Source organism: Microsporum canis, genomic scaffold (genome assembly GCF_000151145.1).
Source record: "Microsporum canis CBS 113480 supercont1.5 genomic scaffold, whole genome shotgun sequence".
NCBI classification, from domain to species: domain Eukaryota; kingdom Fungi; phylum Ascomycota; class Eurotiomycetes; order Onygenales; family Arthrodermataceae; genus Microsporum; species Microsporum canis.
The window spans coordinates 2,302,438-2,319,071 of record NW_003299165.1 but is presented as its reverse complement, the minus strand read 5'-3'; the positions used below and the strand labels follow the sequence as shown (position 1 = coordinate 2,319,071).

General features: G+C 47.0%; 3 protein-coding genes across 3 annotated transcripts; 1 reads left to right on the top strand and 2 right to left on the bottom strand.

Moving 5' to 3' along the window:
• Nucleotides 1–7,166: 7,166 nt before the first annotated feature.
• Nucleotides 7,167–7,613, bottom strand: MCYG_05944 (uncharacterized protein; the record flags this gene model as incomplete). Its single annotated transcript, XM_002846029.1, has 1 exon — nt 7,167–7,613. The coding sequence occupies one exon, from the start codon at nt 7,611–7,613 to the stop codon at nt 7,167–7,169; it is 447 nt and encodes a 148-aa protein (XP_002846075.1).
• Nucleotides 7,614–10,032: 2,419 nt separating this feature from the next.
• Nucleotides 10,033–15,273, bottom strand: MCYG_05943 (UDP-N-acetylglucosamine-peptide N-acetylglucosaminyltransferase; the record flags this gene model as incomplete). Its single annotated transcript, XM_002846028.1, has 3 exons — nt 10,033–10,679; nt 10,744–13,354; nt 13,421–15,273. 3 exons carry the CDS (start codon nt 15,271–15,273, stop codon nt 10,047–10,049), a joined length of 5,097 nt encoding a protein of 1,698 aa, XP_002846074.1.
• Nucleotides 15,274–15,923: 650 nt separating this feature from the next.
• On the top strand, nt 15,924–16,413 carry MCYG_05942 (uncharacterized protein; the record flags this gene model as incomplete). The annotated part of the gene is made up of 3 exons (XM_002846027.1): nt 15,924–16,001; nt 16,077–16,238; nt 16,306–16,413. 3 exons carry the CDS (start codon nt 15,924–15,926, stop codon nt 16,411–16,413), a joined length of 348 nt encoding a protein of 115 aa, XP_002846073.1.
• Between the last annotated feature and the right edge of the window lie 221 nt (nt 16,414–16,634).

The window sequence follows — 16,634 nt, the reverse complement described above, 5'->3', positions numbered from 1 at the left end:
ATCTGTAACATAAGACGTTGAACCGCTGAAACGCCTTTTCTCGCCCAAATATCAGACTATTTGTCGCGACCGCACCTTAATCGGCTACTTGCCTGTCCGGGAATTAAACACGTTCCTCCTTTGGGCGTGTGTAAAGTGTACATGTATGGGGTACAGCGTAGTTACTCCCAGCAGGGCCAAAAAAAAGAAGATATAAAGTCAAAAAAATAGCAGTGCCTAGAGAAAAAGAGAGCGACCTAGTTCAAGGAGAAGAAGCAAACAGTGCTGTATGTTTGCTTCTTCCTGGCAAAGTCACTCTTCAATGCCCTATTTAGGCAATTCGTCTTTAACCATAGTCCCAGAGCTTGTATATAGTACATCAGGCTTCCAACGTAATCCCCATGCACGCCAGAGGCCCGAGTCCGTACTGTATACATTTATTATAGGCCTGCATGGGAACGGGCATCCGTGTAACTAACAACAACCTCGAGAAAAGCAAACGAGGACCAGCCAGTGGGGGGAATTCCTTTTCTCCAGGCCGTTGCACTAATCTTACCTTAAACCCGCGTTTAATTAGTGTCAATATAGTAAGAATCCATAGGAACGTCGTCGAGGCATTGTGCCCTGCTTCCCTACTGATAATAGACGAGCTGTATTGGTTCTGCTCCCAACCGATTGGGACTCCCGCCAGCGTCCAGGAGAAGGGGAATGGCATGGAACTTAAGAAGAAAAAGAAAAGAATTTTTCCTTTAAAGGTAAAAAAAAAGGGAAACAGAGGTATCGCTCTGCTGGGTTGGTTCGGTCCAGTAATCTGCCGGTAACAATCGTTTCATTCTCCGGGCCGTAGATTTACCTAGCCTGTCCAATAGACTGGTTTCGAGCCCTGGCCATTTCATAAGAGCGACGATATAGGGGAACGGACCGTGAACCAATGGAAACGGGACGTTGAATAAGGCATCCAATTTACCTCAAACCACGATAAGTAATCCATAAAGCCGGATGCAGGGGTGCCAACCATCGTGAAGAGCTACAGTATTTGTCTTGCAAAGACAGTGGTAATAGTATGTGTTGCGGCTGTGTGTATGTATATACTCAGGCCACAGAACCGGAATGCGTATGGGATGCCTGTATCGAGACGACGCCGGATACCGGGTCTCTGTCAACGTGATGCATGGCCACGAGGGCAAAGATATTCAAAGAGAAGAAAGCATCTTTTGACAAATAAACAATATCACGACCCGATATTAGCATGCATAATGCTCACTCTTCAACCCCCTGCATATTCAATATATAATTACCTCTTCGAACGAGATAATCCAACGAGCGCTCAACCTTCGCGGGCGTTGACGGCATTCACTGCCGCAAACGCTTATAAGCTATCTGATCCTCTATTCTCTACTCGTGAAGAGGGGGGGAACATGCTGAAGTGTACAACAACACAAGCGACAGTTGCCGGACTGGATTGAAATTTTGCGATGCTCAGATCTCCAAAGCCAAGCGACTGACACAAGCTGCATGTAATCGTCGAGCCAGCGAAGTCGTTGAGGAAACTCTATTGCTTGGCAGTCTAACTGCCGAATAAGGTGAATCGGGGCGCAAAAGCCAGTTTGAACACAGGCAAGGCTTCGCAAAACTTGCAACTAGTTTCCCTTAGTCATAAATGTGAAAGCTACTGTAAATAAGTTATATATATATGGGCCATGCCATGATGGAACAAGTTGAGCGGGCGGCAGGCGGCGGGCGACGGGCAAAAGGGTGGATATAATAATATTCGATATTAATTTTTTTTTAATAAAAAAATCGCAAAGGGACTGTGCAGCGGGCTGGAGACTTGAAGTCGAGTTCCCCAAAGGTCTGAGCTCCTGCATCCGCCCTGTCCTGTGTTGCACCTTGCTTGCACCTGGAGAACTGGAGAAGGAGGAGGAGGCTATTGATTGGGTGCGGGAGGTTTATTTGTCATGTTTCAACTAACGTGCTTTCCAGTTCAATAGCCTATCTTTCGATCCGGAATCATGGAGGTTTTTTTTTTTTTTTTGGTGATGTACTGGTCGTTCTGACATTCCTGTTTTGATCCAACGGGGCTCCATAATCGGATAGCCAGGGTGGGCATCCGCGATGTATAGTGCAACAACTAAAACTGCTTATATAACAACTTAGGTTCAATTAAGTTAAGCATTCTTGGTCTAGCCATCAAGACACGAAGTCGGCTCTTAGCATGCTTATATTTTTTTGCACTCCTTTTTTGTAAATGAAGCATAATGTGCTGTCTTTAAAAAGGGTTGAGTAATAAGGGCAAAAGAGAACAGTATAATATAGCAAGACAGGGTCAGGGGCAGACGGGGAAAAGGGAAGACGAAAAGAAGTTTCAAAGAACGCACATACATAATATCCCGCAATTCTCTTTTCTTATTTTTCAAATTCTATACCCTCCTTATAGTAGAGGTGTTTTATTTGTTTTTGCTCCCGGCTAGGAGATAAGATCGAACTCGTTGCAAGTGTTCTTTGCATGGCCGAACTGCGTTCCCACCCTGTCCCTGGTGCTTGGCCGTTATATATAATAATATATATGCCGGGACTTGGTTTCAATATACCTCTGGGAACTGACGACTCGCCCGATAAAACGGGAGGATGTTCGAGTCACTAGCCCGATATCTGGGGATGATGGGCAAGATTAAGCTCCGAACCCATCATCCGCGTTGGACTAACGGCAACGTTTTTCTTGGTGCCATTTCGGCCTGTGCCGGGTGCACCAGCCTTGGGGGATATCGTCAGTCTTAATACTCCTGTCCCCAAGGGCATGGTTCTGTGGACTCACGGCACTGATGATGGGTTCCTGGAACCGTCAGAAGTCTTGGGGTCATGAGCCTAGCCATTGCATATTCGACGTCCGTTGCCAGTCTGGTCTTCCCATCCTTCGTCTTGCTTTCTTTTATCGCCATCATCTGTTTCATCTCTATGGCCACTCTTTTGTCCTTTATGTGCAGTTTTCTTTCTCCATCGTCAAACTAAACGTCTTCCTTGGACTCTTACTAAGCAGGCATGACTAATATCCTCCTTCCCGAAAAAGATTCCAAATATCTACTGGCTTGGCAGGTCCAAATACGGACAAGCGCCTTTTCTTTTTCTTTTTTTATTAGTTTTTCTTTTTCTTTTTTTTTCTCTTCTTTAAACACACGACGTATGAGATCAACTTCCTCGCCGAACAACTCGTGCAAAACGGAAGAAAAGGTGAGGGCAGAAGGAGAACGATGCCTGCAGTGGCGCTGATGCCTGCACGATCGCCGTGCGCTGGAGCCTCGCTTAAGGAGCCGTTATCGAGATCGACGGATCCACAGCCGAACGTTACATCGTTTCTCCCACAATTACCAGAGTGCTATCTTCTGCACACGACGGCACCAGCGTGGATGTTGTACATGCTCTAGACAAATGTATGTCATTACTTACGGAGAGCCTAACCGCCTCGTATCTCATGGAACTAGTCTGTCCATCAGTGCCTATATTTATACACGTCCTCCGTACTACATATGTATATATGGAGTAAATATGGAGATATATACTACAAGAGGCTGTGGGAGCTTTCCTTCACGGTGGAGAAGCTATCCGTCTCATTGGCGCCTGCACCCCCGTACTATGTATGCGGTTCAATCGTACTAAGAACTACCAGATGTTTTAACATATTCTTCTTACTTCTGACGGACAGATACATACTATGTACGGAGTATATGGAGCTCACTCTTGATGGGCTAGGCTGTGCGCTTAGATCGCTCAAAATCACCTTTTGGGGACAAGTACGGAGTATGGGTCTTGAGAATATCCAGAACACCATGCATGGACGATCAAGAAGCTGGTGGAGTTTGCGACATTCTCCCAGTTCTTCGCTTCTTCCTTTTTCTTCTGTTTTTTTATTTTCGTGTTGGCAAAACGGGCATGTCAAAAGGCTCGGGGTGGAGAGTTGATCATGGGTTAGAGCTGACTGCCTAGGGGGAAGGGGATATATGAAAGTGAAGGAGAAGGGCGAGACAGTGGGGGTACACCCAATGTTCCAAAGGTAAATATACTCATGTTAGCCTTTCCGTGGTGCATTGAATATTCATCTGGTTACCCAATTCGTTCTCTCTACCAGTATACCAACGCGGCTGGCTGGCTTATAAATTCTTACTTAACATAACCGAACGTTATAGGTACTATGTATGCAAAACCTCCCCATGTTTAAGTAAACTCAGCCAGGACTGAAACGTTAATAAGAACTAGGTATACCTCTCCCGAAAGCCAAAAGGACCTTCCCCCCTACGTTGTTAATATGGGTTCTCCATGTACCAGCGCACATTGACGGATGTATATTGCCCGACCGGGAAGGCCAGCTGCTCTTGGTAACCAATTATATCCTGGACGGGCCCGTCTTTTTTTCCCATTTCTCAATTTTGAGGTGCATCACTTATTGCCATGGATAAAATCGATATTGAATCTGATAAAATTAGATTAATCAATTGGCTGCTGAGACCCAGCCATCTGGGTGCCCTTCATTCGCCTACATAGTATGCGCCCATCTTTTGGGACATATCACATTGAGGTTTACTCGTGTATATATATAACATCGGTATATATATATATGTTTTGGGTCTCGGCTGATGACAATGATCCTCTTTCCCCCCTATTTTTATTCTCATGCCTTTTCAGCTGAAGATGGTTTCATACATGTATCTCAAGGCTAACAAGGCTAATAGATAGTTAGTATCTATTGTTAGGAGAGATGAGGATACTGCATTGGTTGTTCCCTGCGGCTGGGTCTTGAAGTGAGACAACTCACATACGAAGGTACCAGCATTATGGATGGCGGTATTAAGGGTGGAGATCGATCCTATTTTCTTTGCTGGACATGACAGCTTTGACGGCCTTTTTTTCTTGCACGTTCACTGTCGTTTTGACTACAGCTTGACGGAGGACGCAAGGATTGCCGGCTCAGGCGAGAAATGTTGCCTCAGCGATGCGGAAGTCGATGTTGTACAGAACCCACTGCCAACAACATCCAACATCCAACCAGCTAGAACACTCTACCTCTATTTTTCCTTCTAAACCACCATACTGTTACCAACAATCTAAATGCAGCGTCTCCTTGCACATGTATGACGTGCAGCATTGTTAAGAGAGATACGAGGACATGCGCGATGGACCTTGGAACGATGCGGATGACTCTCATTGATGTTTCCGGCTAAGCCTGATCAGATCTGCCAGAGCCAAAGCAGGTACCCAGCACATCCCTTCGCTGATGGAAAAAAAAAAAAATTCTCCCAATGAGGATCCATTCCCAGGCTCTTCGTCTCGTTGGTCGCCTTGTTTTGATCCGTGTGGCGGACGGTGACACCGTCAAAAAGAACTCACGTACGACTGATTGGAAACGTCAAACACACCTTTCCCTTCCCTTCCCTTCCATAGGAGATCACGAGAGGCGAATATGTGCTCAATACTGTGAAACCAGTGCGGAAGAGGTCATCAATTGGTAGAGGGATTAGCATACGTTTGTACGATGGACGTATCTTTCTTCCATCATGTTTGATTTTTAGCAGCCTCCACATCGGGGCGTTTTTATCTGGTTCAACTTCTAGTTCTGGTTCTAGTATCTCGATACTTTTATCCAGCTGGGAATCGACCCAGTTCTGGCTCCAGATACAGCCCCAGAATTTGAACCTACGTACTCTGTGCAGTTGGCAACAGAGTTATTGGTTTCACTCTGCTCCATAAGAGGAGAAAGGAAGACAACAAGGTGATAGAAGACAGGGAAGAGGGCGTTGCACAATTCCATAAGCATACAGCTAGTGGTACCCAATCATCACTGTCAACAATATGCAAACTCCATCAAAAACCTCTCATGTGTGTAAATGCATACATACACACGACTATCTAAACCAGGATAATAGGAAACCGCCCCTCTAACCCCCGCTGCCATCAACCATGGCTGCGAGAGAGCCGTGTCATGTCTGGGGGAAGAGTTGGATGAGGAGACCATTACCAGCCCAGGCAGTGCCTTTTAGTTTTGAATGTAACGAATTGGATACCATCAAAAGTCAACGTAGCAGAAACAAGTGATATCTTCTTCGGAGGCAAGGCAAGATGGCAACGGGACGGGATCTGCTCATGTTGCCATCAAGATAGGTATACACATGATCACGTCAATCATCTGGACCGTTCTCGTTCTGTGGCCAGGAACTCGAGTATGGCATGGTAGCAGGATCAAAAACAGAAACTGGCTTGGTTTCTGTTTTGTTTCGTTGCTCACCGTGATCGCCTTCCTGGCCCTGTCCATGTCTTACTTTTATGCCGATAGTCACTTGAGCACTCCGACCCTCTTTCATTCGAACTAGTCAACAAACTACTTCGTACTACGAAAGTCCGATGATGGGATATCCCCGATTGACGGGACGTTCATATCGATACCAGTTGACCCATTCGCCAGGGGATTAGCACAGAGCACAGCCGCTCCATCATCAACACTCCTGGACATCCACCCACGGGGAAAACGTTTTTTTTACTTACCCTTCTCTTCCAGTGGGCCACCATTAGCTTCGTCTTAATTGACCTTTTTATTGGGTCCTTGCTTCGATTCCTTCTCCTTTAGTTGGCCGAGCTTCTTCTTCATTTTTGCCCCGTCCGAACTTGAAGCCAATTAATCCATAATTCAGCCTTTTAGGCTTCAATAAGCGAGTTGAGCTGAGGGCTCTCTAATGTATAAGCAGGCAGTATTATGTATACGTAAATAGTACCAAAGAGAAGCCAGGTGAAAGAAAGACGACGGATGCGTTAACTTGGTGGACACTCACACTAGCCCGACTTCCCCCCTTAAACCCATCCCAGCTCCACAAATTACATTCAATATCAAATGGTCAACGTCCAATGGCAAGCGAATAACTAGGGTAGGCGATTTACCAGCATCCTTTTACATACCTCCCCCTATCAGCCCTTCTTAGATCGCACTAGGATCTGTGTTTTCCGTTCCCTCGGTTTCTCGAGTTTTGGGGCTCCTCTCTCTTTTGCCCACCCCGTTGTTTAGCCGTGCTATGCGCCGAACGAAGGATGTGACTTTTGGAAACAAGCCACATAAAACCACCTCATCAGTTCTGTTTCCACGGCTCTAGTTTAGTGACTATATCTAGTTCCTCAATTTGCACTTTCGGCTGAGAAGGTGAAAGACGTCATACACCTCCGTCTTTGAGCGTTTGCCACCCGGATGCATCCCCCGAAGACGCACTATCACTTCGATACGGCGTTGATGATGGGGAACGGAGGCTTTGGGCATGGGAGCCTGCCCCTTGCTGCATCGCTTTTATTTTTGACATTGATGAATGATCTTTCACCCCTGAACTTTTCTCCATGTATACCTTCTGCTCGGTAGTTTTGAAACGGCGAGAGAGCCGGAATACTCCGTATTCATACTCGTATGCACCATGTCGCCGTTTATTGCGAAGCGATTGACCGAAATGCGTGACGACATCGATATCGGCAAGCCCACCACACACAGTCTGTCGACTCAGTTGCGATTCATATCGTGGCAGGCGATCTGATCGTGGCTTAGTGACTGGGCCACCAATCAGTCTATTCGCCAGGTGCCTTTGGAGATAAGTCACCCCAAACAGTTCCATCATGCTGTGAAGCCGATATCCAATTGTAAAGGGATGTGGTAATCTTCCTCCCTTCGCCGCTATATTTCGGCCATCAATCTCCCTAGCACAGGGCGTGGTCAAGGGATGGGGAATTGCTCATTGCCATTCAATGTATTGGCCTATACCCTAAATTGAATTTCAATTGGTTTCCCCCCCCCCAACGCAAGCCAAATAGCCCTGGCCAAGGAGGGAGAAGAGTAACAGCCGGCTGTCCATAAGTCTGACCATCGTCTCCGGACTGATATGTGATGATGGTGGAAAGCACATGCCTATGTCGAGTATCTTTGGGCTGCTTTTCTTTATCATGCCAGCCGTGCATGCAGTTCATGCATGCTTTGGCTTCATTCCCAGAAAATGTGGTCGACACATGTAATCAATCCTCCAAGGGGGCCGTCTTCAGGCTCTGGCGTTTGCCGTTGCCCATGCAGGCGATGCAGGGTTCGTCCGAAAACATAAATCATTTTGCTGCAGTTCTCATCTCTGCAGTTTCATTCGCTGAGTACGACAAAAGGAACAGTCTCTTGGAGCTGACTTCTCAAGGAGGCAAGAAGCGGGAAATATTACCCTGGTAAACCCCTGACCGGACGTGCTATGAGGCAAACGGCTACAGTTGGGGATGAGACATTAGGAAAAGCCGGGTAGGGCCAGTCTGCCTTTCATGCGCGATGGTTGCAGGGACATGGACATTGGAAAAAGCTACCTTGCTGCCAATGATATGCCAGCAAGGTCTCTGGCCAACAAACGCATAAACCTCAGACCTACCATTGGGTGTCTGCAGGGCGATTTATTCAACCCAGCTCAATCGTGTCTCCCTATAGCGTGCCTGGTTGCCCTGGTGGTGTGGAAAGGCCATTTGTACGTATCCAATTCGATACCCCGTCCAGTTGTACCAGTTAGAGGGTAGTATTATTGTCTTTGTTTTGTTTGACCTGGCTCAGACAGCCATTTCTTTTTACCCAGCTTCGCCTTCTCTCAGTGTATACGAGAAGCATGGTCAATATGTATGGACGGGGCAGAATACCTATCTTGATATGAACCATCCAGTATGACGAGCGGCTTGGAGGGATAGGCAGAACGGTATACACCCCTTTTTCATCGCATGTTGGTTGTATATCACTCAGAGAAGGTGGCTCATGGTTTATCTTGGCTGGTAGATTAGTACATGTTTGCCTGCAAATTCATGAAGTACCTATGTATCATAGGTTCCCCGTTATATTTACCATAATATATATGTTTTGGAGGACAGCCAGCAGACAGAGAGCCACATATCTTATGCATGCACCATTGCCACGAAATGCAGTCGGATGGGTGGTATACCATATCATCCCACACATATGTGTGTGTGTGTTTCTTTCGTGGCTGTATTGCCAAATGCGCAGTTACCTAGCAAATCACCAACCGGATGGCTTTTATCCAGACTGATAGTATTCCGCTGCATCTTGCAATAATGGAAGCAGGCCCGGGGCCATACAGAGAAATGTATACTTTAAACAGTGTGGACTTCGTTATTATTTTTATTTCTGGCTGTGGTAGGGCATTAATGCATACACGACATTTGAGGTCGACGGCTTAGCTGGGGAGATATAAGCGGGCAGTGCAGACGGTTGCCGGCTATTTCAATATTCCTATGAAAGTGCATCTTCTTTATTTGCAAGATTGGATCCGGGTAGTTATGTCCTAATGTTGCTGTTGCTAAAATGAATACACTGAATACACCGAAGTACATTGATCACTTATGGTTTTCAAACAGGTCGTAGAATTGGTTATGTCTGATAGTACATGGAGTGTTGTGCCCCTTGAGGCAAGGGGACCGTTGCCCGCAAGATAAAAGACAATTGAAACAGTATGAAGTGAAAAAATATAACCGCTGATTTATACATGACAAGAGGAATAAAAAAATTCGGTTGGGGGAATAGCAGCAGAAACAACAATTAACAATGCTGTAGTGGTATATTTGCTAAAATCGCCTGAAATGAATCCCAAACAAATCTATACAAAGGGCAGAAATAAAAATCATCGGGATAGATTGCTGAATTGGAAAGAAAGGAGACGGATGCTAATAAATGTTTCCGCTGTGCAGAAAGCCAAGTCGCTACAAGGGCGCGGGAGGTATCAAATGGGGGGAGGGAAATCAAGTACATGATGGTCATATCACAGGAGCCCGTAAAGGCCGTATAACGAAGCGGGAATATAGCAGTAATTAGGACACCCATAAGGATAACAAAGTACGAAAACTGCTCATAAAAGCCGAATAAACAGACTTGGTATCGCTCCAGGTCATTTCAACAGATAGAAAAAAAAGGAAAGGGGAATTATAGATCGGTGATCAGAAAGTAAGATCCAAAAACAGGGGGGAGATCAAAACACAAAAAGAAGGGGGGGGGGGGAAAGACAATCATGAAAATACACCCATCATAGCCATATATCCTTCTCCTCTCCTTGAACCCAATTCGCCCAAACCTTCTCGTACGCCTCTTCCAAATCATTGACCCATCTTCGGGTATCAAACAGTTTACTTTCCCATCGATTCAAGTAAAGCATTTTCCGAAGTTCAAATAATCGGCCACTTGCCCTGCCTTGGTTGTTGCCAAGTTCGTACTTCATCCCCAAACCTAGTTCAATCGCAGTTTGTTCATATTCAGCCTCTGAGGAAGAGATCAACTGCCTCGCGGCTTGTTTGCCGTCTTCCGTCTGTGGAAGTGCACTGGTTAAAATACTAGATGCCATGCGAGAGCACATCTTGTACTTATATCGTGGAAAAGTGAGGAGTGGTGTGCCACTCCAGAGAACATCCGCCGCTGTGGTGTGAGCATTGCATTCTGGCGTGTCTAGGAAGAGGTCACAAATCCGAGCACGGGAAATGTGAGCATGCTTTGGTGCAACGTCGGTGAATATGATTCTAGATGCAGTTGCTTCACCAGCCCAAGCCTTGGCTGTCTGTCGGAGATTTTGTTCCCCAACGTCAGGGAAGCGAAGAAGCCAGAGTATTGCGTTAGGAATACCGGCCAAAATCCTTAACCAGGTGCGGAATGTTGTGGGTTCAATCTAAAAATTCATTATTAATATCAATCGATAGTTGCCCGAACATGTCAGTTACTTTCACACATACCTTGTACAGTTGATTGAAGTTTCCCAGAATCACTGTGTCATCCTTGAGATCTGGGAATAACTCCTTGCGCATCTTCCATCTATTCGCTTGCTCTTCTTCCCATGTCAACCTTGGCCCACGGGCATCAGGGGCACTCTGTCTGTGATCGCAGCAAAAGAAAGTATGCTTGGTATACACGATTTTTTCATTGTATATCCAGTCATCTGCTTCTTCGTTATGATCGGCATCATACAGTCGATCCTCTATTCTCGGAGTCTGCCCTCGAGGGGCCAGCGTACTTGGTGGAATGGACAGTTCATCTGCTAGGATATAATCAGACCATTCAGCACCTAATGACCCGGCAAATCCCATGAATGACATGTGTATAGGCGCCGGTCGAGCTGCAAACACCTCGTTTCGTGCACCACGTGTGTATCCGTTCAGGTTGACAAGTATATGAACACCGTCCCTGACAATCTGATCTACTAGACGATCAACAGACCAACTGCTAACGTCACGGAAGACAGGGGCTTCACGTTGAATTTGTTGACGGTGGATAGAGTTGTCACTGGCTGATGTTGCATAACAGATCGCTTTTACACGACTTGGGTTATGGAGGCCAAAGACAGACTGCATAAGGTGAGCCAGAGGGTGGTTGTTGAAATCAGATGAGACGTATCCAACGATGATTTGAGGATTTGGAGGAGCTGGAGGTTGATATACCGTAGCAGGAAGCCATGGAGAACGAAGTGTGGAACAGGAGATACGTAGGCCATTACGCTGGGAAATATGGCGAATTTGCTTTGCGGATAGCGGGCAGGTAAAGGTATGGAAAGGCAAGACGGTTGGTGCACTGGGCGGGGCGAGTGCGCCTGGGAAATGAGGGCGGGAATACCTCGAGGCCGGATATTCTCTGTGATGTACATATCGATCTTGATACCATTGCCAACCAATATATTTCACCATTCGTTCGATGAGCCGAACTGTCCGCGAACCCTCCCATTTCTTTCCTGACCAGGAACGTAATATGGAATTCAAAGTTGTTCGTCTGCTCATTGCATCCCTGCTGTTACTAGATGGCGACATGAGGGCTGAGCATAGCTGGTCTGGTGTTAGGTTTTGAAGAGTGCCACAGCCCCAAAGCTCACCGTCCTTCAGCTGTTTGTCCACAATATCAACAACTCGTTTAATCCATCCCGTATCAACTGCCATTTCTTTTGCGTCACGTAGCCGACCTTGGTCATCAACATGCCACAAATCCCTGATACCTCGGCGAGGAGATATGCCTCCTCTACCTCCCCAGTTGCAAACAGAATTCAACGCATTTGCTAAGCCACACACTGCTTCAGCAAAATCGGGATTGGCATTCACAGCTCGTCGATAGTATCCAATGGCATCGTTGATCCTGCCAGAATCTTTTACGGCATTTGCGAGGTTTGCCAGCGCAATATCAAACTTACTGTCGCATTGTACCGCCTGTTCGTACATCTTGATCGCAGCAGGCAACTGGCCGATATCTTTAAGAAGGCTCCCTAGATTGGTGTACAGATGAGCATGCCTTGAATCAAGGGTGAGGCCGTAGTTGTAGTAAGCTAAAGCGAGGGCAATGCCACTGCCCGGGCTGACTCCAGGAATTTCTGGAATCTGATATTCGCCTGCCGTGCGAATAGATTTGGCAGCAGTTCCTTGAATTCCAGCAAGAAGGATTCCAACATTATTTGCTGTTGACGGACTGGGTTGGAGTGAAAGTGATAGATAGTATAATGCAAGAATATCTCGCACACCTGGAGTGCTTCTCAGGGTTCCATTTGGAGAAGCCGATGACATGCCGTCTTGGTATATCTTCGCAAGGGAAAGTAGTGAGTTGCTAGTTGTAGAAATTGCAGCCCTTTTGGCCAGGCCCTCTGGGAGATACTGAAGACCAGGTAAAGTTCCATGCGGATGGAACACTAACTTCGCTGTTTGCAGGGCCTTGTCCGGGAAGAGCAAAACGGTTTCCTTAGAGTCGTATTGTCGAGTGGTAGGTAGTCCATGTCTATCCTCGTCGCCAAAAGATGAAAGGATATGACGGATAAGACTCTTCATTCCATGTCGTTTACTTGTGCTAATGAGGATAGCTTCCTCAAAAGCTCCTGCAGCAGCAGCATTATCTCCAAGGGCATAAAGCATGTTCCCCTTAGCATGTATAAGACCAAGAATTCTGCCATTATCCGCGCCAGGTATAGCATAGCCGCTCGAGCCAAAACCAGGGGTAGATTGGTCAGATCCACGACGAGCGAATGCGAGAGGGCTTTGGACGCTATCGGCGTAATCGAACGCCATTTTGTCCGCAGATTCTATAGTGGATACGCTGGACTCCCTGTCTTCTGACTCTGTATCGGAATGGTCGCATCCACGATTCGACTTGAAATAGTCGCCACTTGGGGGTAATCGTAAAGCATTCTCAACGTATTGAACAATATTGACTGCTTCTTTGCCTCGTTGACTGCTACATAACAGTCCGATGAGATGTTCAACAGCATCAAAGTAACTTGGCCGTAGTTTTATGGCACGCAACCACTGCTGTAGAGCCTCTTCGCGTCGTTCCAAAGCAAGAAGAGAAGCGGCTAGGTTAGATATTGCCTCAACATGTCTATTTTTTTGATATATGGTTAGTTCGTATACTATAGTTTTGTGTCTAAGCCTGAACAATACTTACGAAGCATCTTGATTTATAACCCGGTTATACCAGCGCATGGCTCGGTTATAATCACCTAGACCATAAGCAAGACAGCCACCAACGAGCATCCCATCAACCCATGTCCAGCCACTCTCTTTACATAGAGTAGCAAGCATTTCCAAAGCAGATACTGCCTTTTCTGATATTGACATGGCCTCATGTGTGGGGCTGAACAGGCGTGACATGGAAGCTCCATGACTACGTCGAATCGTCCGATACCCGTTCATTGACATATCAGTAGACATTCGTTGATCGAAAAGTTGGTTCACATGCCTCAACTGGTTATGTTGAGCAGATCCGTCTATGGACGGGAATGACCGGTGGGCAGGATGTCTCTTTGCATCGAAAAACCCACCCATGGATGGATCAAGATGCATAGAATGGCTTCGTTGCGGATGCATACTTATGGGCTGAACATGCGGGCCGAGATTCCTAGGTTTTCTGGCCATGTTATGTGAATGTGAGAAGTCGGACATTGGCTGTCGTGGCGGTTTGGGATATATGCTAGGCTTGAGAGCCTCCCGAGAGTGAGCTTCTATACCTCCTTGGCTCGCTTTCTTTCTAGCATTGTGTAGCGATGCAAGCAGGTCGACATAAACGCTATGAGCCCAGGAGAGAGTCTTTTCCTTAAATTCAGAATTCCTCGGTGACCTGGCAGTTTCTGGTGTCGAAGAAGGTAGGCTACTATATGGGGGCTGTTGCCAGCGTAAAGGATCGACCGAATCTAAAGGGTGAACATCATGGTTCGCAGGCAGTGACGGTCCATACTGCAGTTGGTGTTGATCCCAGATTTGATCTGGGGCTTTTTGAGGAATATGACTGGGACCATAATGTTGTTGAGGTCTTGAGAGGTCGTGAGCATAGACTTGCTGTTGCTGATGCCCATTTATACTCGACTGGGCCGGAAGTGGATTCCAGGAAAAGCCTGGTGCGAGGAGTTCGGAAGGGGGGAGAGACTGTCTGTTAAAAAGTGATTGTGGGTCGGCAAAGCGATTGTTGTTATGTAGTGAGTGCTGTCCTATGGACGGTGTTGATTGATATCTAGTCTCTCCAAACGCAGAAGGCCGATATGGTGGCATATAAGGTCCATCAGGCCAGTATTGGCCGTACTGCGTTGCAGCGGCAGAGTCAGGGACCCCAAGGCCGGGCTGAAAAGAAGAAGCAAGTACTGTCGGTACTGTGGGCAAATTTTGCCAGTAATTATACCTCTGCTCTGCGGAAAGGCCATCTGTCTGATTTAAAACCGAGTCAATGCTGCTTTGGGGGTGATTTAGAGACCCAATCCAGTTAGTGTTTGGTAATTCTTGAGGTATACCGTTATGTACGGTATTTATTCTATTGGCATCTTGCTTAAACGCGGGAGGAAAATTTTGATGCTGAGAGAGAGGTAGAGGTTCGACAGGTTTGAAATGTTGTAGAGGATCTAGAGAGAGGCCAGATTGCGGCAGTATTTGGCTATTATCGAGCGAAGAAACGAGGATGTGCTTGGTGGCAGGCTGTTGGATAGATTTATCTCCAGGAGTTGCATCGTAACCAGCAGCGAGGGTACCATTGGGGGTTTTCCGCCGTAAAGTGTGCTCTAGCGAGGCAGAGGTGCCATGTAACCTGCCGTCCGGTAGGCGGTGTATATCTGGCCGCTGAATCGGTCGCGAGCAATGCGTCCTACTTCCTCTAAGTAGAGAAGATTGCCCGTACTGTGAAAGTTGCAAGTCATCTTGGAAGGTGTGTATGTTGTGTCCGTGAAGGTCGTAAGAGATATCGGGGGAGTAAAGGGATTGAGTATGGCGGTGCGGTAGGAACTGAAGAGGCTGATGTGCCACGGACGGCAGCATCTTGAATGCTTCCGCCTGAAACGAGCGTCTTCCCTTCTCCTATCTATTGTCGTGTTTTTATTAATGTATAATAAAAAAAAGTACTACTTCTGGTGAAGCGACAGTTCTTCATCAACCAAGCAATCTTCTTGTTCGTTTTCGAGGCCGCATCACGGGCACGTAGGACTTCTGGCAAGTCTGAAGTAGATTGACGCCGAATAATATGTGTATTTGGCTACGGGGGGCACAGCCCTGCGTGAACCGGTAGGATTAATGGGTGATTACCGTCCGGCTCAGCCGCACGAGATAAAAGGATGGTGAGTGCCTGGAGCCGTAAATGATCAGTACACATTCAGACCGTTATTCCAACCTGTCAGCGGGACAGAGAATAGTGCGAGTGTCGAGCTTGTTTTCTGTTATTATTCTCGTGCGGTTTGGCGGTTGAAGAAGTTCGTCGTCTCTTTTTTTCCCTTGGAGGTTGAAAAGAGAAGAAAAAGCCAAAAACTCCAGGGCGGTGAGGGACGGCGTAAAAAAAAAAAGGAAGCAAGACGACTAAAGCACAAAGTAGACAACAACACGAAGAAGAAAGAATGAAAATCCCCGGTTAAAGGGCATCAAGCTCTTTCGTTGATCGTGTGGTCTGGAGTGACTTACTTGCAGGTGGGAGGTTTATGGCACTCGCGACAAAAAGCACTAAATTCCTGGCTGGGTTGAAGCCTGCCCTGGCGGCGATGGTGGAGACATATGAGGTCAGGCCAGGAGGTTTCAAGAGATCGGGAACAGACGCCACACAGTAGTTGGTCTGACGGGGTACGGAAGAACAGGAACGAGAGCAGAAAAGGTCGGCTGGGGAGAGTAGCAGGACGACAGAGAAACAGAGGCAGAAGCAGTATAAAGGAGAGAGAGAGGGAGGGAGGGAAGAGAGGAGAAGAGGAAGAGCAAGGCAAATTGAAGAAAGGAAGATCTGTTTTCAACTGGAGATGGATGTTAGCCGCTAGGGCGAGCCAGGTCCACACCAACACGGCAAGCGTATGCTTAACGCCAACTCTATAGCCTGGAAGAAAGAAAGGCAAAAAGGCAGCGAGGGAGGAGAGAGGGACAGAGGAAGAAAAAGCAGAAGGATGGGAAAGAGGGAATATCTCTAGGATAGCCTTCCAGTGACAACACTACAAGCACGATGCAAGACGATTTGAACCACTCATCACAGATTTGGATGCAGTTGGAATCGAAGCAGTTGGACCAGCAGCCAAGCAACGCGGCGGGCTTAGGCGATCGCAGCAAAGAAAAAAAAACGCCCATCAACATGCTCCTTGATGGGGCTATTATCAGAGGCATGGGGAGGGAGGGTCGAAGGTGGGACGGATGGTGACAGGGACCAGGCT